Genomic DNA, 25,641 nt, shown 5'->3' with positions numbered 1-25,641 from the left:
CTTATTGAAATAATGAATGCACTTAGCACTCTGCACTGAATCTTTGAACTGCAGAACTTTAATTGTATATTATTATTACAGGCTATTCCAAGGAGCCCTTAGACTCACTGAGGGAGGCCCTAATCATCATGTTAAGAACTATCAAACATTTGCACAGTATTTATCATACTTTTCTTTGAGCTCATTCACAATCATGGCACCCACAACAGGCTCTGGCAACTTATGTGGATGGTCTGAAAAGTTCTCGGCCTCGACCATAGATGGCAACACTATCAGTAAGATTTTTTTTTCTAAGTTGGTACATCTGTCATAAGCACCCATGTTAAATTGCAAGTCATTCTATCAAGTAGTTTGTTTTACACAGCTGTCTGAAGCAAAAGTGTTGTCTGTATCCCTTAAAATAGATAAAATTGAGTATCGTGCGGTTATAAAATTCTTTGTAAAAGAAGGTTTAACGCTAAAAGAAATTCATTTGAGGTTCATAAAAGATTATGGGCACTATTCATCTTCATTTTCCACAATTAAGAAATGGGCTGCTGAGTTTAAACGTGGCTGTACCAGCCTTGAAGATGATACATGTGAAGGATATCCAAAAAGTGTAACAACGCCAGAAATCATTGATCAAGTGCACGATATGGTATTGGATGACCGGCGAGTCAAAGTGAGTGAAATTGCTGACACTATAGGCATTTCAAAAGAACATGTGGGATATATTTTGCATGAAGAATTGCAAATGAAAAAGCTTTGTGCAAGATGGGTGCTGTGCTTGCTCACAGCAGATCAAAAATGCACTGGCATGAAAATCTCTGAACAGTGCTTGGAACCTTTTATTATTATTATTATTATTATTATTATTATTATTATTATTATTATTATTAAGCAAGACCTCATGGAGTCAAAGACTCATCTAGGAGGTCCTTTTATCTCACACACATCTCATCATACCAGGTCTTAAACACATTCAAACTCCCTGCAGACACCACACTCTCAGGCAAGGCATTCCAATCATTCACAACTCTGCACGAAAAAAACCTGCCTCTCACTCCCCTACTCACACCCTCTTTATACAATGGGCTTTTTAACAAGAATAAAACTGATTCTTGTTAACAATAACCGGGGAATATTATTCCGATCTTTTAAGCAGACTAGAAGAAAAAAATTGTGAGAAAAGACCCGGTTTGCAGAAGAAAGAAATCATCTTTTATCAGGACAATGCACCTGCCCACAAAGGTGTTTTGGCAATGGGAAAATTAAGGGATCTGCACTATGAATTGTTGGAATATCCACCTATTTCCTAGATTTGGCTCCCTCTGACTTCTATCTTTTCCCAAAACTAAAACTACTCTTCCTCACTGGTCAGCTGTAGAAGGGTATTTTGCAGATCTTACTGAAAACCACTACAGAGACAGGGATAACAGTGCTGCAGCATCACTGGAATAAATGTATTAGTCTTAAAGGAGATTATGTTGAAAAATAAAAATTTTATTTTTATTTTAAATTATAAAATTATAATTTTATTTAAATTATATTTAAATTATAAAATTATAAATTCATTTTTTCATTGTTAGGCTGAGAACTTTTCAGACAACCCTCGTATTCCACCTCATTTACTACTCTACAAACAAAAAAACTAGTTAAAACACTCTTGCTAACTACACTCTTACTCAGTTTTCATGGATGGTCCCTAGTTCTCCCACCACCACACCTGTTCTGAAAAATTTCCTCTGAATTAATCTTGTAAAAATCCCCTCAGTAATTTCTATGTCTCAATCATCTGATCCCCTTTTCTGCCTATCAACCAGTTTCTATAACCCACAAATCTTTAACCCGTTCTCATAATATTCATTCTATAGACGTGCTACCATCTTGGTGACTCACCTCTGGATCCTCTCCACCTCCTCCTCATTGCCAAGAAATCCTGTTGTCTAGATCTGCACACAGTAGTCAAGATAACTCTTATCATGACGAGCAGAGACAAGAGGAATAATTACCTGCTTGTCTCTGCTCGTCAAAGTATTCCTCAGTAACCAATTAATCTAATGAGCTGCTTTAGCCACTCTTGCTATATGCCCCCTAAACTTTAACTCCCTATCCAGTAACACTCCCAAGTCTCTGGCTTCATCCATTTCCTAGAGTACAGTTCCACCAATGTGGTATATAGCTGGTAATCTTTTCACCCCAAAATGCATAACTTTACACTTTACCATATTAAATATGTAAATACCCTGCATACGTAAATATGTAAAAATATCCTACATATGACCCTGCATGATAATTTTTGCAATAAAAAGTAAATTCATCAAACCAATTTTATTCTTATGTAAAATGCAAGTTATAATAACATTATTCACCTTACATAACTTAACTACAACTGTACATTATTATTAACAACAATAACAGATGTATTAATTATAATCTGTACTGAACTCTGATAAGTAAATGCAAAGCAGTACAGTTACTAAATTTTACAGCATATTCATATAATTCATTTGAGAAAAAAATATATTTCTAAAAAAAAAGCATTATCATTTTCAATACTTCTATAGTCAGAAGACTCATTGCAAGAGATGAAACACTTGAATCCTACAATAACTATCACTTTTTCTTGAAAATATTCGGCATTCAAGCATTCATTCTGTTAATGAATTCCATTCATTCATGATCTCCTTTTCACTTCCTTCCTGAACCTTTGTACACTTTTTAGGAATAACCACTTGTTCTCCCACCACCTATTATTCTAAGCAATAATTCCCTTATATCTATCTGATAGGTTTCTCATGCAAACTTATATCTTAATTATCATATTTAATTCCTCATTAATTCATCAATTCCTCATATTTAACATTCCAGAGAATCCTTAAGATTTCATTATTGCCAAGATATCAAAGTGGCCAGATCTGTACAAATAAATCCAAATGTCTCCTGATTAGTGCCTGATAGAGTAGAACTATCACCTCCTTATTGCTACTTTTGGGGTCAAGGATCTTTGCATTATGACAACAATTTTCTGGTACCTTTTGGAATGTGTCCTCTGAATTTTATCTGCCTATATACCAAGATCTTTATCTCTTACCTTCTGTGCCTCCTGTAATAAACTTCTTCCAGTACAACTAAGTTCATTCCTCTTCTCCAGCTCAAGTATTTTTACACTCAGACTGAGGAAATGCGAATTACAAAGTTTAGTAGATAGAAGGAGAAGTGATATTATTGAGACTTTTAAACTGTTGAGAGGTGGTTACAAGGTTGACAGTGGGGAGTTCTTACATTTGTTGGAACAAGGGAAATAGTGAGGACAAGAGTCGCAAAGTTGCAAATGTAATGCCTGAGTAGTGAAAGCACAAACGGTGAATGAGTTCAAGGAGTGGTATGATAGACTTTGTATTTTCTAAGGTGTGCCTCCCATGATGAGACTTGCGACTCCATTGAGGTCCTGAATCATAATAATAATAATTTAATTAACAGTACGAGGTGGTATCAAAAGGTTTCGAGATTAGGTTTGCAACAAGCCAACAGATGGCAGCACAAGGCTGCACGCACAGTCACAGGGAGCACCTACCTTCATAAGTCGGTGTGCCAAAAGACCTCATCCTGTGTACATCGGGAGCTGTGCAACTGATGCTATTCTGACCACCTGTGTTACCACATCTGCGATTTCATCATGGACAGCAAGTTAGAACAAAGAGCAAATGTGAAATTCTGCATGAAACTGGGCAAATCTGCCACAGACATCTGACATGATTCGGCAAGTTTATGGCGATGCTGCAATGAGTCATTTGAGGTGTTTTGAGTGGCATGCATGCTTCAAGAGCAGAAGAACATCACAGGAAGACGATGAGAGATCAGAAAGACCTTCAATGAGCTTAAACACCAAAAATGTCGAAACCATTCAGCAACTTGTGCATGAGGATCATCGGAGAACACGCCACAACATTGCCGCCATTGTTGGTGTGTCATACGGAACAGTCCAGGCAATCCTCACGTGTGATTTGAACATGTGCCGTGTTGCTGCCAAGTTTGTCCCCAGGCTGCTGACCCAGGAGCAGAAGGAACACCACGTCGAAGTCTGCCAAGAACTCCATCAGTGTGTTGTGGATGACCCATTCTTCCTATTGAGGATCATTATTGGTGACGAAACTTGGGTATACGGGTAGAATCCAGAGATGAAGCAACAGTCTTCACAGTGGAAGAGCCCATCATCTCCATGACTGAAAAAGGCAAGGCAGGTCTGCAGCTAGACCCGGTGCATGCTCATCGTCTTTTTCAACATTCGCCGCATTGTGCATCCAGAATTTGTCCTGGGGGGGGCAGACAGTCAATAGCAAGTTCTCCTGCCAGGTTTTAAGGCATCTGAGGGGGGACATTCAGCGAAAGTGATCAGATCTGTGGCGCACAAAAAACTGGATGCTCCACGATGACAATGCACTGTCACCGAGCTCTCCTCACATGTGAGTTTCTTGCCAGAAACAACATGATCTCACTTCCGTACCCACCCTACTCGCCAGATTTGGCTCCTGCAGACTTCGCCCTCTTCCCAAAGATGAAGATCCAGCTCAAAGGTCACCGTTTTGACACCATTGTGGAGATCCAGTGCGAATCGCAGAAGGTGCTTGACATATTTCGAAAAGAAGACTTCCAGGACACATTCCAGAAGTAGCAAGAACACTGGGAGCACTGTATTGATATGCAAGGGGACTATTTTGAAGGTGATAGTGTGTAAACGTAGATAAATAAAGTAATTTCTCGTAAACAGAACTAGTCTCGAAACTTTTTGATACCATCTCGTATAATAGCAAGAAATTCAGAAGTTAACATTCTCACAGGAAGACTTCATTCCTTAAGAAAGGGAATTTCAGTCTTCACCTATATCATAACACAACTTTATTTTATAAAATAGTACCTGAAATCCATATTCAGTCTTCTGATGAAGATTTGTAATCACTGTTTCTCGTGCCTTGGTAAGAAATCCTGAAGTATTTTTTTCCCATAATCTTTGAAAATACTGAATTTCATACATTTCTACATCTGGGAATTTTTCTTCAGATATATCCCATGCAAGCATAACTTCTGAACTGTGTACTGACACAACTCTTACATTGGTCACTATGGATGGTACTGAAATAAATATTTTTTCATTTTATTTATTTAATATATAATGTATGAACTACTGTATATTGTGTATATTGTATGAATTACTGTATATTGTGTATATTGTATGAATTACTGTATATTAAAAAGTAATGTATATGTAAATTTTAAAAAATAACTTATTCATATCTAAGGAGAACAAAAATAAACCGATTTAAAATTGAAAAACACAATTTCCTAAAAAGACAATGAGAACTGTCAAAATTTTTATTTCATCCTTTCACTGTGAAATATTGCCAAATGCCAACCTTCCAGATACGGTGGTAATGGGTATGAATACCACAAATTACATAACCATTACTTTTAACACAGTTTTATAGCACTAGGTTTTGTGAAATGGCATATTATGCAACAGTAACTGTAAGACAGAGGATGTTGAAATGCAAGTACACAAATGCCAGAGGTATCAGAAACAAAGGCGAGGAGTTTTAGGTACTTGTTAGCTCAACTTGGCCAAAAATTATTGGCATCAGTGAGACCTTTTTCACAGAGAATGTAGAGCTAAAGGAATATAATGTAAGAGTACTGTATGATAGCTGAACAACTTCAACCAAAAAAAAAAAAAAAAAAAAACCAGAAATTGAGGAGGATTGTAGATCTGAAAAAGATAATTTATTTCAGCTTATCTGGTGTGAGATAGAGGCCAATCGGACAAATTATATTGTTGGTTACTGCTACAGACCTGAGGATTCTGAAGATGTTACGCATTGGCAGATTAGCACAATGCTTACAGGAAGAGTTATCATGGGAGTCTTCAATTATAGGGATATAGATTGGAAGGAGGAAAGGGCACATTGCAAGATTAAAATGATATTTATACATACAGTTGATAAGAGATAATTACATTAAACAGCATGTCATGACATGGACCAGGATTTACAAAGAGCACTGTATCTAGTAAAAGCATCAGAAGATGTATCCATAACCAAGGTAGACACTCTGCCTCCAATCTGGAAGAGTGACCATGCTGTCTTATCCCAAGAGGTTGCTCAACATGTGGCATTCTCAATCAAGAAAGGGTTTATATGGAGCTATAAAAATTGGCAATAACAAACTTAGCTGATGGCTTGGGGCAGTGCCATAGTGCATGGGAAATGGTCAGGGATTGTTTGAGAGAGGCTGTATCAGAGTGCATACACAGGGTCAGGAAGATAAACCAAGTAGGAATAAAGTGGATAAGTAGCAACATAAAGCAGGAGCTGCAGAAAATAAAAAAAGGAACCATTGTGGAAATAATATAAATAAAAAAGTTATCAGCATCCTCATGAGCAATACAAAGTGCAGGCAAGAAAGGTGAATATTATTAAAAGGGAGGCTACATCAGATTACAGAAAATTAGATAAGTAGGCTAAATTGAATCCAAAAGCACTTTTTTTTTTTTGCTATCTAGCAAGTAAGAGAAAAAATTATTATGGAAGGATAACTTACTCAGTGTTGATTGTAAAAAAGTGACAAAAGCAGAAATTGTTGATTTTGCTAAGTGATGACTGCAAGAGTATATCAGACAGGTGGAGACTTTGCAATTACTGATGAGACAGAGACTGATGTGAGAAATGAGGTACATGAATTGGAGTTACTCAACATATTGAAAATGATCAATGTGAACACAGACAACAGAGGGACTGGATGGTATGTAAGCTCATGCACTAGGAGAATGTGCAAGAGAACTGGAAGTGCTTCTGGTGAAGTGGTTTAATCTAAGACTCAGCATTGGCAAGGTTCCTAGAGAGTGAGTGGAAAGAGGGTAGGATAATTCTATTACATAAAGGTGGCAGTTAGACAGAAAAAGCAAATTACAGATCAATTAGTATCTCCATAGTGGTTGTTAAAGTAATGAAAAAGTTGGTTAAAAATAAAATTCAGGAATGGGTGGATAGGGACAAGATACTCTATAAGGGGCAGCATGGCTTTGTAAAAGGTAGGTCCCGCCTTAGTAATTCATTGACATTTATAATAAATGTCAATGAATTACAATGAAAGAGTATTGACTCTAGTATAGTGCCCAGGGCTCTGTACTAGAGTCAATAGTCTTTCATTTGTATATTAATGATGTAGCAGAAGATTTAAGGGGGGGGATATACAGTTGTTTGCAGGTAATGCAAAACTGAGGAGGGCAATAGTTATAATAAATGGGGTGTAGATATTTGAAGGATGATTTGAATAAACTGGCAACGTGGACAAAGGAAAATGGCTATCGATTTAATGTTGCAAAATGTAATGCACTTCAGGATGAAAAAATATACTTTTTATCACATTAATGGTACTGCATTACAGAAAAAATATGATGATAGATAGAGATTTGAAGTTCAATGGATATATTACAATGGTTGGCAAAATAACTCAGAGATTACTTGGACATTGAAAAACATTCTAATTTTCATGTAAAAACATGAAAAACATCTAACATCCCTGGAAGTTATGAAAGGAAACTGTAAGCAAGAAGGTGAGGAGTGGTTTCTTTGCATGGAGGATGGTTGAACCATGGAATGCATTGCCTGATGGAGTGGTGAGAGCGAGAACAGTCAACGAGTTCAAGGAGTGGTATGATAGACTTTGTGTTTCTTAGGAACGACCTCCCACGATGAGTCTTTTGACTCCATGGAGGCCTGAATAATAATAATAATAATGTAAAGACAAGGATGTTATTATCCCTCTTTATAAGGCTAAGATTAACCACTCTTGACTGTTGAGCAGATTTAGTCACCTACGTTTCTTAGACATTAGGTGGTGGAGAGGATTCAGAATTGAGTGACCGCAGCTGGTGACGTCTGGGATGCTCCCTAAGAGGAAAAATTCAGGGTGTGTAGGTTGCTGAGTTTGGTTAATAAGTGGAGGAAAGGGAATAGAGTCTTATAAGTTGCATTACAGTATGGTTAGTAAATGTGTGCATAATAGGTTCTTCTTCGCCTAAAGGATGACTTCACCTAAAGGATGTGAAGTGATTAGCTTCTGTATACGAGTTGCGGTGTCCTGATTATATTTCAGGCACAAACTTTGTTTGCTTACACTTGGATAAAAGATAAAGAATATAATTTCTTGGTATCTTCAATTTATAGTATAACCAAGTGGAAAAGCTTCCAACAATTTATCTCTAATACAGAGTATTTTAATAATAAGCTGTAACACCTTTTGGCAACTCATGTATGAAAATATGATTTATTCATTACTTCAACCTTGGTATCACGTCTGGGTCTGGCTCCTGCTTAAGAGACCTAAATAACGGTCAAAAGCGGTCTGATTAGTTACCCTTCCCATAATGCACAGCATTATACATACACATAAGTATATGTGCTTTGCATTATGGAATACTAAGGGAAGGGAAGGGAAGTCATTAGCTTCTATATAAGGGTTGCCTTGTCCTGATTATATTTCAGGCATAAACTTTGTTTGCTTATACTTGGATAAAGGATTAAACCAAGTATATAATTTCTTAGTATCTTCAATTTATAGTATAACCAAGTGGAAAAGCTTCCAACAACTATCTCTAATCCAGAGTATTTTAATAATAAGGTGTGACTCCTTTTAGCAACGACCGGGTCTGGCTTCAGGGTGTCATATTTTCATACTCGTATATGAAAATATGACTTCTGCATTACTTCCACTTTAGTATCACCTCTGGATCTGGCTCCCACTGATGAGAACTCAATAAAGGGTGAAACTGGTCTGATTAGTGACCCCTCCCATAATTCATAGCATTATACATACCTGTCAGTGGCGAAATTCAGCCGGGGCCTGGCCCTGGAACTTTTCTATGCATCGGGAACCAGAACATATTTTTGTTTTGTGACTTTCCTCCTTTCACAGTAATTATTCCTACATTATTGTATTATTATGCAACAATTGTTTACAGTTTTGAATATGTATATAAAGTCAATATCAACAGTCGCCTGATTATGAACGCATGATGAAAGGGACAGGAGCTTTGGAGCTTCCTGTAATGCAGTATCTTGCAGCGATTAACAAGCAAACATTGCATCATAATGTAGCAGAATTTTGACAAACTCATCGTGATATTTTGTCTTTTCTGTTTGCAACATTGTCAGTAACCAATAACAGAACAGCAGATTAGTAGTTGTTTATCAGAGCTCGTAATTCTGAGAAGCACAATAAAAAAATTGTGTAATATTTTTGTATTTATGTAGGCCCTACTATTTCAACTATGGATAAGTATATTGGCACCTTCTTTAAACAGAAAAATAGCTCAGATGACAGTGATAATACTAAACAAGTTTGTAATGACAGGTTGTGTGTAATTTCTGAAGAGCAATAAGTCTGTAATGAATCCATCGTGAGGTCAATCAATCTTATAGGGATTTTAAGCACAGTGGAGGTAAGCACGTCAGATGCCATGAAGAAACTTCTGAAGTGTGTTGAAACAATACCAGTGAGCAATGCAGAGTGTGAGCAGGAGTTCAGCATTATGAACAATATTGTGACACCAACAAGAAATGTGCTCATGGATGAAAATGTCTCATCTTTGCTGATGAGACATTTTCTCATCAGCAAAGATGAGAAAATGTGTTATCATCACTGGTCCACCAATTTCCCAGTGAGATCCTCTTCCATATGTTAAATGGGATGTTCCGAAGAAGAAACAGTGCCCTTGCTTATTGTAAAAAGAGACTTGATGCAGAGACAGATAAATCGAAGGAAACCTTGTTGGAACTATTGTAGATCTCCTGCAACTGTTAACTAAGGGTAAGCCCGATATTTTTATGCACTTTCCTGTACATTTCACTAGTTATATTTCGAATTTAATTTACTGATATGAGAAAACACATATGTTTGTCTAATTTTATCTTTAAAAAGTACAGTATTATTTTACATTTTACAGTATATTCATTTCAAATATCAATATCAATAAGACAATAATTGTTCAATGCTTCAACAGTCTAAATAAGTTAAATTAGAAATTTACTAAGGAATTTGAGTTATTTATTTCATCATTATTATATTTTCATTTCTTTTTCTGTTCTGCTTGTTATTTACATAACAAGCTGAATAGGCCTACTGCTTTCTCATCACTCATATAACCTAATGTTATCTTAAATTGAATTATCTTTTAATATTATTATCAACACCCAACCTCCATGGAGTCAGAGACTCATCGTGGGAGGTACTAACTATTGCAAACAATGCTCATCCAACCGCATCTTAAACTGATTCAATGTGTCCACATCCATAACACACTCAGGCAATGCATTCACTCATCAACCACCCTCCATGCAGAGAACCGGCTTCTCACTCCTTTGCTCACACACTCCTTATACAGTTTACAGCAATGGCCTCTTGTTCTACTTCCCACTCCAATTCTATGAAAAATCTCTTGCATGTCTACCTGATAACAACCCCTGACCAGTTTATATGTCTCAATCATATCCCCCCCCCTTCCTCCTATACATGAGGCTCTGCAAGTTACATTCCCTCAATCTCTCCTCGTACTCCACATTCCAAAGACCACTCACTACCTTTGTGAATCTTCTCTGTACCCTTTCCAACATATCCTCGTGACCATGAAAACCAGGTGACCAAATCTGTGCACAATAATCCATACGAAGCCTGATCAAGGATTTATACAATGGAATCACAACCTCTCTATTTCTGCATGTCAGGGTTCTCTGCATCATTGCCATTAGTCGATGTGATGTCTTAACAACTTGTGCAATGTGGCCCCTGAATTTCAGGTCCTTGTCCACCATCATAGATAGATCTCTCATCTCCTCTACTTCTGTTAAAGTTTCCCCACCAAGTGTATACTTAGCATCCCATCGTTGTTTGCCAAATCTCAAAACCTTGCACTTGGCAACATAGAACTGACAGTTCCACTTACCTGCCCATTCATGCAAACTATTCAAGTCCTCTTGTAAGACATTAACATCAGCCTGATTGTGCATTGCTCTCCCCAGTTTTGCATCATCTACAAACAGCTGGATATCGCTAGTTAAACCCAATCCAATATCATTAACATACAAATTGAACAACAATGCCCCCAAAACTGACCCCTGTGGCACATTTCTTTCGAGATACCGCACCCCATATACAACTTTCTGATACCTATCTGACAGCCAGTCACTGATACAACACAGAAGTCTGTTATCCAATCCCATCTCTTTCAATTTAATTAAGAGCTTTCCATGTGGCAGTCTATCAAAAGCCTTTGCAAAATCCAAGTACACAACTGTATATGCATCTCCTCTGTCCAAGGTATTTGTCACCTTGTTATAGTAAATAAGTAAGTTAGTGAAACATGATCTCCACTTAACAAAGCCATGCTGATAACCACACAGAATACTGCTGTTATCAACTCATTTCTGTATCCTACTTCTCACCAATCTCTCTCCAGGACCTTCACCACAACTCAGGATATGCAGACTGGTCTATAATTTGAAGGTACAGCCTTATCACCACCTTTATGCAGTGGAACAATTTTACTCACCTTCCACTCCCTTGGAACCTGAGCTGTTGAAAAACTCTTGTTGTTAAACAGGCATGCCAATGCTACTGCCAGTTCCCTGGAACATTCTCTTAAGATGAGAGGTGATATTTCATCAAATCCTATTGCCTTATTAACATCAAGGTTATTTATTTCCTCAAATACCTCCTGCTCACTCACAATTAAGCTAATCTCCCTAATATGTCCTCTACACCTAATATGTGCTTCCCAAACTTATGGATGTAAAGGCCCCTTTGGAAAAATTAAAATATTTCACAGGCCCCCATCGAAAAAAAAAATCTTAATACAGACATATATTTTTATAATATTTATTGCATTATATTCAATACAAAACATACACAGTGAATATTGCAAAAATCAAATGCAAATATTACATTTTTAGCATCTTACATACACATTTGACATGCAACATTATCTTATATTTTTATATAGATAGATATTATCTATCTTATTAGTTTTAAAACATTTTAAATTTGGTTTCATTATTTCACGACGCCTTCAACAAAACTAACGCCTCTAATGGGGCCGCAGCCCACAGTTTGGGAAGCACTGCTCTACACTTAAGTTCCTCATGATTCCACCCTGATCAGGATGAAACACACTTATAAATTGATCACTGAATACCTCAACAATGTCTTCTGTAGCAGCCATTCTACCACTTTCATCCCTTAACTTCATCTTTCCATGATCATTCTTCCTTCTACTTGCCACATATCTAAAAAACTCTCTAGGGCTTTTTTTAGCCTGATTTGCCAATTTCTGCTCCTACTCTATTTTGGTTCCTTACTAACTGAGTCACTCTCCTGGCTTGGTCTTTATATTCTTCATGTGACTGATTACCATTATTCATCTTGTACTTCCTCCAAAGGACTTTCTTTTTCCAGATTTCATGCTTAAGCTCCACATTCATCCATTTTACACCAACCATATTTAGCCTTTTGGCCATTGGGATACATTCATATGTTGATGCTGTTATGTATTTCTTTGTAAGTTCCTATGTAGCATTTATTTCCTTACCGCTCAATTCCTCATTGCACATTATAGCTCGAAGTTGTCTCCTAAGCTTGTCATAATCACCAGCCTTATAATTCCACATATATCCTGTCCTTGCAAAAGCCTGCATATGACTAGCCACAACACAGGTGATTACTTCATGATCACTTTCACTAACTGGAGGAAAATGTGAAACCCCTCTAACAATTACATCCTCTGATGAAATGATGAGATCTAGAACGTTTGATCCTCGTGTGCCTTTCTTTACATGCTGCCTGAGATAGCTATCTCTCAATAACTTGATAAATTCACTTTCCTTATTCCCAAATGCTATCTCTTCATTCCAATCTATACCACCATAATTAAAATCACTCATAATAATTACCCTTCCTTTGTTCACTAATTCAAGTTGTTTATACATTTCTTCATCACCAACTTCCACATTCCCAGGCATACAGCAACACCCAACTAAATATGTCCTTCCTCTCAACCTCCATGTTACACCACACTGCCTCATAACCACTGCTACTATTTCCCTCTTTCATGTCTACCTTAAGTGGACTTAATTCCCCTGCTATCATCAGCAGCATTCCCCCTCTGTTCCTGTCCTTTCTCTCCTCACAAAAAATACTGTACCCTTTCATTTCTAATCTTGTTACGATATCATCTTCATTCAACCATGTTTCACTTATTCCAATAATTTGGGGGCGAATAAATTCAATCACTGAAACCATTTCATCCCCTTTATTTCTGATACTTCTGGCATTTGTAAATAAACACAATAGTTCATTTTTAGGTCTATAGCCAGTCCTATCCAAGCCATGTGTTGGTTGTGATTTCCCCACTACACCTGTCAAATCACCTTTATTACCACATATACCTCCTCAGTCTCCACTTCTCCACCCATATTGCAGTATACCCCATCTTCATACACACATTCACTGCCACTTTCAACATTCACTCTCTCTATGCCATGTCTCCATGTCCACCCGAGTTCCCCCAGTTTCCCTGTTCCTCTTGTATTCCTGTTTTCTCTCTTCCTCTATCACCCTACTACTATTTCCACTGCCAAACACTGCTGTCTCTTCAGTACCACTCTCCTGATATTTCTCTTCATTTCTTCCTTCTGATCTCTGGCACGCATCACACAATGTACTTTCACACACTATACTTTCATCCAGCAACACTTTCTTCAGCACACTCACTCCAAAGTCATTTAAATGCAACCCATCATGCCTGTATAATTTCATTCTTCCCTCAAAAACATGCCATACAATCACAAACTCCACTCCCTTCTCAGTACTCCACCAACATACCATTCATGATTTTGGCTCTCCATTGCAACTCATCATCATCATACCTGGGTAACACACTCCAACCTTTCCTACTACACTGTTATCTTTCACTCTTCTCAATAGTCTCCTGATATTTGTCCTCACCTCCTCATGTCCACTTAGATCATTCGTCCCTACAACCACAACTAACTCTCTCACTCATTTCTTCCTCATGTAAAATGCCTTAATTATTGTACTCATTCTCCCACCGGGATAGCAGACCTTATGGATTCTGTCAGTAACTAGCCTCTAATTATGGAGTCTCTATATGCTGCTATCCTGAAATCACTTGTCACTTCTTTTACTCTTTGTTCTATCATTCTGTTTTCTTGCACACTTTCATTAATTTCCACTAGACGCCTAACATCACTCAACATATTCTTCATTTCATTTTTCATTTCCAATATGTTTCATTAAATCTTGCATTCTGACAATTTCAATCTCTATCTCGTTACCTCTCTATCACTAGATTTTCACTAATTTCCGCTTCTACATCTTTGTATTCTTTCACTCCTATTTCTCCAACTTTCGTTTCACTTCTGTTTTCAACTTCTTCCATAACTTTCCCTTCTACATCTTTGATTCTCTAACTCCCTCAGTTTCTCTTGCTTTCGTTTCATTTCTGTTTTTTGCAACTTTTTCCATAACTTTTGCTTCTACATCCTTGCATTCCGTCACTCCGTCAACCTCACTGTCTTTTGTTTCATTTCCGTGAATGATATATGCACGTAAACACAAGAAAGATATTTAATTAACCAAATATTTTAGTCTGGAAATAGCAGACCATCCTCAGTGGTATTACAAGAACAGTTTAAAAAAAAAAAAAATACAAGCTAGAATGCTAACAATAGATCGTTAAAAATAGAACACGCCACGTGATGTTATATCACTAAGTATTAAGTATAAAACAGAATATTTTGAAGTAGAGATATGATTGAAAAAAAAAAAAAAAAATTAATGAGTAATCTTGATTAGACTTTCCCAGATTTTTGATATAGATATACAGTCATTACAATTCAGGTTGGGACGATGGAGCAAGGCCTCCACGCTTATTATTATTATTATCCCGGGCAACTCCAAGGAGTCGACAGACTCATCGAGGCAGGCCCTAACATCACGTCAAGAACAACTATTCGACATTCACACAGTATCTATCATCATACCTTGCCTTGAACTCATTCACGATTGTAGCACCCACAACAAACTCTGGCAGCTTATTCCACTCATTCACCACTCTCCAAGTAAAAAACCTAGCTCTAACACCCTTGTTAACCACATTCTTACCCAGCTTCCATGTATGGCCCCTAGTCCTCCCACCACCAGTCCTATTTTCAAAAATATCTTCTGGATTAATCTTATAGAAACCATTCAATAATTTGAATGTCTCAATCATAGTACCCCTTTTCTGCCTATCAACCAATTTTTGCAACCCACAAATCTTCAACCTATGCTCATAAGGTTCATTCTACAGACCTGCATCATCTTGGTCACTCATCTCTCGATCCTCTCCACTTCCTCCCCATCACGAAGAAACCCTGGAGCCATTAACTGGGCACAATAGTCCAGATGGGGTCTTATCAAGGCTTGATACAGAGGAACAACAACATGTTTGTCTCTGCACGTTAAAATATTTTTCAGAAGCCAAGTGATTTGATGAGCTGATTTAGCCACTTTTGCAATGTGCCCCCTAAACTTCAATTCCCTATCCACCAACACTCCAAAATCCCTGGTCTCATCAGTCTCCTGGAGTATGGTTCCACCAATGCGATATACTGCTGCTATTCTTTTCACCCCAAAATACATAACCTTACACACTAGCCACATTAAATTGACATCCATTTTTCCTAGCCCAGTCCTCCAAACTATCCAAATCATCCTGTAAAATTTTGACATCCTGTGCACTCACAATTGCTCTACCCAACTTTGCATCATCAGCAAACAAGTGAACACTTCCTCTCAGATCCTTACCTATATCACTGAAGAAAAAAATTGAAAAGTAGTGGTCCAAGAACAGAGCCCTGCGGCACACCACTAGTCACAAGCCGTCTTTTAGACTCAACTCCTGAATAAACCTCTCTCTGTTATCTCTCCATCAACCTCTCTCTGTTATCTCTCCATCAACCACTCTCCTATCCATCTCACCAACCCTATATCCATTCCCATCTGCTCCAGTTTACCGATTAGTGTTCCATGTGGTATCTTGTCAAAGGCCTTGGCAAGGTCCAGTAGAATCACTATAAACCCATTACCCTTATCAAGTTCAGCCATCACTTTGTTATAAAACGTGAGCAAGTTACTGAGGCATGATCTACCCTTCACAAAACTATGTTGTCCCCCATACAATATCCCATTTTCATCTATCCAATCCTGTATTCTTTTCTTGACTAATTTCTCTAAGACCTTGACAACGATTCCTGATATGCTAATCGGTCTGTAATTTACAACAGCAGTCTTGGAACCACCTTTATACAGTGGAACTATTTTCCCCTCTTTCCACCCTCTCAGGACTAACCCAGACCCGAGACTCAAATTAAACAAAATGGTCAAGGATACTGACAATTGTTGAAAATTTATTTATCACTAGGTTAGACTATAATAGATTTAGTTTAATCCTTTATCCCAGTGAGAGCAAACAAAGTTTGCGCCTGAAAATATCTTCAGGACTAAATATAGTGTTGTACTATCTTATCCAGTAAGTAGTGCAACACCATCACATGCAACACAGTATACATATCCACATAGGAAATGTGTTTTGCATTATGGGAGATACTAGGTTAGAAGTGCCTGGTAGCTTGCTCCACCTTTGCCACGAGTTGCCTTGGTGTTGCACTACTTACTGGATAAGATAGTACAACACTATATTTAGTCCTGAAGATATTTTCAGGCGCAAACTTTGTTTGCTCTCACTGGGATAAAGGATTAAACTAAATCTATTATAGTCTAACCTAGTGATAAATAAATTTTCAACATCTTTCTCTAAATCCAGAGTAATTTTTAAAAAAGGTGATAAACCTTTTGGCAACTCCCATAGGCACAGATGACTTGCTACTGCTTCTGCCTGGTATCTCCAGCTCTGGGCCTGGCTCCCACTGAAGAGACCTCAATAAAGGTCGAAACTAGTCTGGGTAGATGGCCAATCCCTTTAATGCATAACAGTATACATATCCACATAGGAAATGTGTTTTGCATTATGGGAGATACTAGGTTAGAAGTGCCTGGTAGCTTGCTCCACCTTTGCCACGAGTTGCCCTGGTGTTGCACTACTTACTGGATAAGATAGTACAACACTATATTTAGTCCTGAAGATATTTTCAGGCGCAAACTTTGTTTGCTCTCACTGGGATAAAGGATTAAACTAAATCTATTATGATACTGACAATTCTTTAGCCGCTTCTCATATGACACAAGCTGGTATACCATCCAATCCCACAGATATATTGACATTGAGGTTATGCAATAGACTACTCACCTCCACTTCATTCGCCACAATTCCCGTATAATCTACTGGTTCATTCATTTATGCAATGTCACCACCTGGATGATATATTCTTGCAAAGTACTCACTCAGTAACTCAACTATATCAACTGATTCAGTTACCTCCCTACCATTGGCATTCTTTAAAATCATTCTGCCATATACATTTTTGCTTTTACTTGCAACATATCGAAAAAACTGTTTAGGATTCTCTTTAGCCTGCACATGGCCAATGTTCTTTCGTAATCCTTTTTTGCTTTTCTTACCACACTCGTTACCATTCTGGCCTGCACTTTATACCATTATATGTGCTTGCCGGTCACCTTTCTCCTTCAATTCCCTCCATAGTTGTTTCTTTCTTTGCAGCTCAAGCTTAATGATGTTATTCATCCATTTAACCCCTACTTGATTTATTATTCGGACTCTCGGTATACAGTCAGCCATTGCTTCATGCAAACACTTCTTAACTCCCTCCCATGCACTATCAACTTCTAGCCCTTGCAGCTGTACATGCCATGGCACTGAACCAATGAAATTCGTAAGCTTGTCATACTTTCCAGCCTGATAATTCCATATGTACCCCGTCTTAATTGTAAATTCCACACCTTTAGCCACCCCCCAAGTCAAGACCCTATGATCACTCTCACCAATTGGTGGCAATACGGTCATATTTGTTACAGCCAAATCCTCAGATGTAATTACTAGGTCAAGCACTCTCTGACCCCTAGTACTTTCCATTACATGCAGTTGCAGATAGTTATTCCTTAATAATCGCATCAAATCCAATTCCTTCCTCCCATGTGTCATCTCCTCACTCCAATCAATGCTACCATAGTTGAAATCTCCCATAATAATTACCCTCCTTCCTCTCATTTCTTCTATTTGCTTGTGCATACTATCTCCACCATCTTTTGCATCACCTTCTCTATAGCAGCACCCAATTGTATATTTTGTTCTGCTAGCCATAATCTCACACTAAATGGCCTCAAATGTGCTCTTTTCTATATCCTGCAATTCAACTTCTATTCTCCTTGGCTGCAGCTCATCAGCTATCATCAATAATACTCCTCCCCCCATTTTATTCTCCCTGTCATTCCTGAACACACTATACCCATCACATTCAATCCCACTAGCTATATCATCTACAGTCAGCCATGATTCACTAATGCCAATAACCTGTGGTCTGGAAGTGCCAACCATGGCCAAAAACTCTTCCTTCTTGTTCCTAATACTCCTAGCATTAGTGTACATGAATTTAAGACCCTCATTGGCCCCATCCCTACCTTGATGCCTTATATTAACTATCCCATTCTGATTTGCTGTCCTTATTCGCTTGGGCATATTGTACTCATTCATACATTCAACTGCCTCCCTAAAGTCTGTATATCTACCCCCCCCTTAATAAATCTAGTTTACCTGATTTTGCATATCCACTACATTCAGTAACACTTTTTCAAGTCTCCTTACACCGTATCCATTTAAATGTAAGCCATCCATCTCATAAAGATCCTTTCGCCCTTCGAACTCACTCCACACGTCCACAAATTCCACACCACTCGTCATACATAACCCATGCATAAAGTCATTTGCATTTTTGGCCCTCTTCTTAAACACTTCACTGTTATACTGCAGCAAAAGACTAATCATCCTAACTCTCTCACTCTTTTCTTTTGCTACCTCAAACAATTCATTCAATTCCTCTATCATTTCTATTTTATCTCCTTTCAAATCATTAGTACCTGCCACAACAATCATTTCTTTCACCCTTTCCTTTTGCTCTCTAATAGACTCAGTTACATCCTTTATGGTTGCATCAGGTTGGTACGATTTTGTCAAATCCTCTACTAACACACCTCGTACTAACGAGTCTCCATACAGCACTCTCTCCTTCATTTTGTTTACATTCACACTCATACGCTTATTTTTCCTATCATACTTTTTATTACTGACTGGTACACTCAGTCGACTTTTGTTCATAAGCTCTAGCTGCCGCTTTGCCCTTTGTATCGCTCCGCTCAACAATGCGATCTCACTCATTGCATCTATTTTATCTTTTTTATTCTCTGTAAAACCATTAATTTGCTCTGAATTAATATCATCATTCACACTTTCTACATTCAGGCCCTCACAGTTCTCTGGTACAACCTCCCATTTCTTGTCATATCACTATTTTCTTCATTCTGAAGTTTGACAAAAATATCACACTCACGACCTGAAATATACTTTAATTCCTCATTCTCCTTACATTTTCTACACACATTCACTCCTTTATTATCATCTAGCCATACTCCAACCGCCGCACTCTGCAAAGCGTACATTTCACAGATAGTACACTGAATCATCTCCTTTATATTACCATTATTGAATAAAGATGGTGAACCATCATTACTGGCTGCCATTTTCCTTCGTACGGGAGCCATACTTACTTCTAACGTATTTTATCAAATTTTAAAATGAAACACCAAAAACGCACAAACTGACACACTAAGATACGAAAGGCAAACAAAACTACGTAATATTCAAGTAAATTTATCAACGATAACTTAAAATAACACTTATCTTATCAGGAGCTCTCACAAATACAAACGAATACGAATCCCTCTAGCAGCAACGACTTTTTCAATTCAATGAATTCAATTTTTCAATTCAATTCGACAGTTTCAATCCCGTGTTGAGCCAATCCAGACTTTTCAGGTTTGTTGTGAAGAATGGAGGATTGATGTTCTTGGATTCTTTTTTCAAGAGAACGTCAAGTCTGTCCAAAATAGGAGAGATCACAGTTGCGAGGAATTTGATAAACTCCAGGAAGAGATAAAGTTGAGCGTTTGTCTTTAGGAGAAGGAAAATGAGAAGACAATTTGTTAATAGGTGAATACCTATTAACAAATTGTCTTCTCATTTTCCTATTAACAATACCTATTAACAAATTGTTTGTCTTTAGGAGAAGGAAAATGAGAAGACAATTTGTTAATAGGTGAATACCTATTAACAAATTGTCTTCTCATTTTCCTTCTCCTAAAGACAAACGCTCAACTTTATCTCTTCCTGGAGTTTATCAAATTCCTCGCAACTGTGATCTCTCCTATTTTGGACAGACTTGACGTTCTCTTGAAAAAAGAATCCAAGAACATCAATCCTCCATTCTTCACAACAAACCTGAAAAGTCTGGATTGGCTCAACATGGGATTGAAACTGACCACAGCATCTTTTGGTCCAGGACTCGCCTCTTACATAGATCCCATTATAGGTTCTAACGTTTGTTCAAGGAAAGCATGGAGGCCTTGCCTCCATTGTCCCAACCTGAATCATAATGACTGTATATCTATATCAAAAATCTGGGAAAGTCTAATCAAGATTACTCATTAATGTTTTTTTTTTTCAATCATGTCTCTACTTCAAAATATTCTGTTTTATACTTAATACTTAGTGATATAACATCACGTGGCGTGTTCTATTTTTAACGATCTATTGTTAGCATTCTAGCTTGTATTTTTTTTTTTTTTTTTTTTAAACTGTTCTTGTAATACCACTGAGGATGGTCTGCTATTTCCAGACTAAAATATTTGGTTAATTAAATATCTTGCTTGTGTTTACATGCATATATCATTCAGTTTTATGTCACAAGTATCCTTAAAACAGCAGTTTCATTTCCGTTTCTTTCATGTACACTATCAATCTTTTCAGTCAGTGTTGCATTCTGTGTATCGTAATCCAACAATATATCGCACTTACAACAAATCCATACTTTCTCTCCTCTTTCGTTCAATTCTCTCCCTCTCCACAAAGACATCTCTTACATTCCACCATACATACATATCGCACTCAGGACATCGAATCAGTTTTGAAAAGTCTATGTCACCAATGCTACTTGACTTTCATGCCATTCACCTAGTAGCACCAGTGACGCCCGCGTGGTTGACCTCCTGACTGGCATTGTGTGATATTTGAAACAGCAATTTAGACTAATAATTCTGATAGAATTCACACCAAAAATCACTCAGACACACTTCGTTCTCAAAAATAAATAATGAAACCCTAAAATTTATGAAACACTGCCAATTATTATTATTCGAAATAGAATAATATGTTAGCAGTATTATACTAATTTGTAATTTTGTATTTATATCTGTATCTATATTTCTATTTCATGTTTCTGGTGATGTGAAGGAGAAGGCCTGATTGCTTTAACTCCACCAGAATAAATAAAAAAATTAAAAAACAAAACTTCTAGCAATAGCCTCACATTTATGATCCTTACTTTAAGGACCCTGGAGCTTATTCGCATAGAATTTAAAAGCTGATACCTGTAAGGATATGGACTTTGCATTATGGAATACTAAGGCAAGCAATGTAAACTCATTAGTTTCTATTTATGAGTTGATAAAGGATTAAACCTTTCTTGGTAACTTTAATGTATAGTATAACCAAGTGAAAAAACTTCCAACAACTATCTCTTATCTAGAGTATTTTAATAATACGGTGTGACACCTTTTGGCAACTCTTATATGAAAATATAACTTCTGCATTACTTCAACCTTAGTATCACTAGTGGGTTTGGCTCCCACTGATGAGACCCCAATAAAGGTCGAAACTGGTCTGATTAGTGACCATTCCCATAATGCATAGCATTATACATACCATTTAAGGATAAGTGCTTTACATTATGGAATACTAAAGCAAGGGATATGAAGTCATTAGCTTCTATATGCAAGTTGCCCTGTCCTGCTTATATTTCAGTCACAAACTTTGCTTACACTTGCATGAAGGATTTAGGACAAATCATTGACAAAGTTAATATCAGCAAGAACAGAGGACTTTAGCTCAATCCTAGCAAGACACAGATTATGGTTCTCAATGGAAATACAGACAGGTGCTAGTCTCGCAGAAGCACACGGCTGTGGTAAAAAAAAAAATAAAAAAAAATAAAAGTGTTTTTACATGGTGTACAGTGTACAGTAAACGATATAAGCAGAGCAATCTGGCGAATAAGCAGCCATGGACCAACAGTGACTGAGCTATCAGGGCGTGGGGGGGAGCAGAAGTGGCAACTCTGTTTCACTTAAAACCTCACAAAGCCCAATGACAACTCGGTGACATGGCGAGTAGTGCCGCCATTAAATAAGCACCTGCTGGGGTCACTGCCCCTGACATTGGGAAGCAGCATTGTCAGTACTGACACAAGGTTGAAGCCAAATGATGACGGAAAAGCTTGTGATCAGAGATTTGCAGATGGCAATATGATTATATTGTGTACGTCTGTAATACTGCAGAGCAGAAAGAAAAACGGAGAAACTATTGCTCTACCTTATCTCCAGAACAACCACCATGGTGAGCAAACCCTTCCAATTGGCCCCAAGTTCCCGGCGTCCCTTAAATGGGACAGGGGTGCGAAAAATCTCAGGCTCAAAATGGTGTCCACTTTTAAAATTGCAACTTGGAATGTCAGAACTCTGTATGAAGCTGGCAAATTAAGAAATGCCACAAGAAAAATGAAGAGGCTGGGCATCCGGATTTTGGGAATTTGCGAGACAAGATGGCCAGGATCTGGAAAGTGTCAACAAGATAATACGACAATGTATTACTCTGGGAATGATGAGAACAAACATCGGCATGGTGTAGCTGTAATAGTAGATGAAGAAATCAATAAATCAGTAATAAATTGGATTCCATTTTCTGAAAGGATAATGCTGTTACAACTTAAGGGAAACCCCATTAACATAAATATCATCCAAGCTTATGCACCCACAGCTGACAAAAGTGAAGATGTTGAAGAGTTTTATGAACACCTAAAAGAGATTAAAAACCTAACAAAGAAACATGATATAAACATAGTGATGGGTGACTTCAATGCAAAAGTGGGAAGAGGGGGTGATGGAGAAATTGTTGGCGAACATGGTTTAGGCACCAGAAACGACAGAGGAGACCGTCTAGTCCAGTTCTGTCAGGAAGAAGATCTAACAATAGCAAATACCTGGTTTAAACTTCCACCCAGAAGACTGTACACTTGGAAATCGCCTCAAGATAACCAACATAACATTGTCAGAAATCAAATTGATTATATACTGATAAATAAAAGATTCCACAGTAGTATAAAGAGTGCAAAGACTTATCCTGGAGCAGATATCTCATCAGACCACAATCCCATAGTTGCAGAAGTACGGCTTAGATTAAAATCAGCTAAAAAATCACAAAAGAAGAAAAAGAAAATTGATGTAGAAAAACTGAAAGACTCGAACATAAATAAAAGTGCCAAGACACAGCTTAACCAGCGATTACAACAGATTAACATAGAAGAAAATAAAAGTGTGGAATCTCTTTGGAATAGCTTAAAGAATGCCATCGTAACAACAAGTATTGAAGAAGTAGGTTATGTGAATAATATAAAACAACAGGAATGGATGACAGATAAGATTCTTTCTCTTATTGATACAAGAAGAATGTACAAAAACAAAGACCTTGCCAGGTATACAGAAACACATAACATCATCAAGAAAAAAATAAAAGAAGCCAAGGAAAATTGGATGAAAAATTTATGTACTGAAATTGAACTGCTTCAGAAGAAACATGATAATTTCAATCTGTATAAGAAAATCAACGAAATTTCTGGAAAACTGAGGAAAAAGCAAATAGTGTCTCTAAGAGACGAAAATGGAAAAATAGTTCTAGAAGAAGAGAATAAAGCACAGATTTGGGTAAAATATGTAACAGAACTTTTCAATGATACTATACAGAAGCCTATAAATATAAAAGATAACATTCAAGGACCAGCAATCATGAAAAGCGAAATAGAGAATGCTATACGAACAAGTAAAACAGGAAAAGCCAGTGGACCAGATAGTGTGCAAACAGAATTTTTAAAATTAATAGAACCAGATAACATCAAACTTCTTGAAAAACTATTTAATAAAATATATGAAAGTGATGAATTTCCATCAGATTGGCTCAAATCTACATTTATCACTGTCCCAAAGAAACCCAAAGCGAATTCCTGTGGTGACTTCCGACTTATTAGTCTAATGAGCCAAACATTAAAAATATTTTTGAAAGTAATTCAGAATCGTATTTATAGAAAAAGTGAAGAAACTCTAAGTGAAACACAATTCGGATTTCGGAATGGTTTTGGTACTAGAGAGGCCCTTTTCTGTACCCAAATATTGATACAAAAATGCATAGAAAAACAGAAATCTGTCTTTATGTGTTTCATAGATTTTGAAAAAGCATTCGACAAAGTCAGACACACTAACTTAATAGAAGTCCTTCAACAAAGAAGGCTAGACGAACAAGACATAAGACTAATAACAAATCTGTATTGGAATCAGTCAGCTACCGTTCAATTAGACAACATTACCACCAGTGATATTAACATCAAAAGAGGAGTGAGACAAGGATGTGTGCTCTCACCACTCCTGTTCAACATATATGCAGAGGTAATCTTTAAAAAAGCATTGGAAGAATGCTCAGAGGGAATCACAATAAATGGAAAGATTGTTAACAACCTTCAATATGCAGATGACACTGTGCTAATTGCAGATAATATTATGGATCTCCAAAAACTCATTGACAGAGTATACATAGAAAGCCAAAGAATGGGAATAAATATAAACATCAACAAGACAAAATACATGATCATCAGCAAACATCCAGCCTCATCAATGAAACTGACACTCAATGGGAAAAATATTGATCAAGTGTCAAGATATAAATATCTTGGTTGCTGGCTTAATGAACGGTGGGATCCAAAAATAGATATAAAGACAAGGATTGAAGTTGCACGGCAGTCCTTCATGAAAATGAGAACATAATTCTGCAATAAAGACCTAAACATGGAAGTCAGATGCCGAATGCTGAAATGCTACGTATGGTCTATTCTGCTCTATGGAGTTGAAACATGGACATTGAAGGCGACAACCATCAAGAAAATCGAAGCCTTTGAGATGTGGCTATACAGAAGAATGCTAAAGATATCATGGACAGAAAAAATTACCAATGAAGATGTCTTAAAATCCATTGGCAAAGCTAAACATCTTGTACAAATAATCAAGAAACGAAAAACATCATATCTTGGCCACATCATGAGAAACAGCAAATACCAACTTCTACAAACTATTTTGATAGGAAGAATTGGTGGCAAAGGAACTAGAGGAAGAAAAAGAATATCATGGTTTGACAACATCAAGACGTGGACAGGAAAGAGCAGTGCACAACTGCTCAGATTAGCACAAGAGCGCAGTTTGTTCGCC

General features: G+C 37.3%; 1 protein-coding gene across 2 annotated transcripts in view; it reads right to left on the bottom strand.

Annotated features, from left to right (window-relative positions):
- The window catches only part of LOC150096472 (ephrin type-A receptor 4-A-like), a 709,579-nt gene that overhangs the window by 423,270 nt on the left and 260,668 nt on the right, over nucleotides 1–25,641 (bottom strand). For both annotated transcript variants that reach the window (XM_090407961.1, XM_090407962.1), the window contains exon 6: nucleotides 4,898–5,112. In XM_090407961.1, coding sequence (XP_090264087.1) covers nucleotides 4,898–5,112 — 215 coding nt within the window. The remainder of the gene's footprint in view (nucleotides 1–4,897; nucleotides 5,113–25,641) is intronic.

This window comes from Typopeltis vanoorti, chromosome 18 (genome assembly GCF_054136105.1).
Source record: "Typopeltis vanoorti isolate ZY-2024b chromosome 18, IOZ_Tvanoo_1.0, whole genome shotgun sequence".
NCBI classification, from domain to species: Eukaryota; Metazoa; Arthropoda; class Arachnida; order Uropygi; family Thelyphonidae; genus Typopeltis; species Typopeltis vanoorti.
The sequence above is the reverse complement of the archived record's forward strand: the minus strand, read 5'-3'. Positions and strand labels throughout refer to the sequence as shown.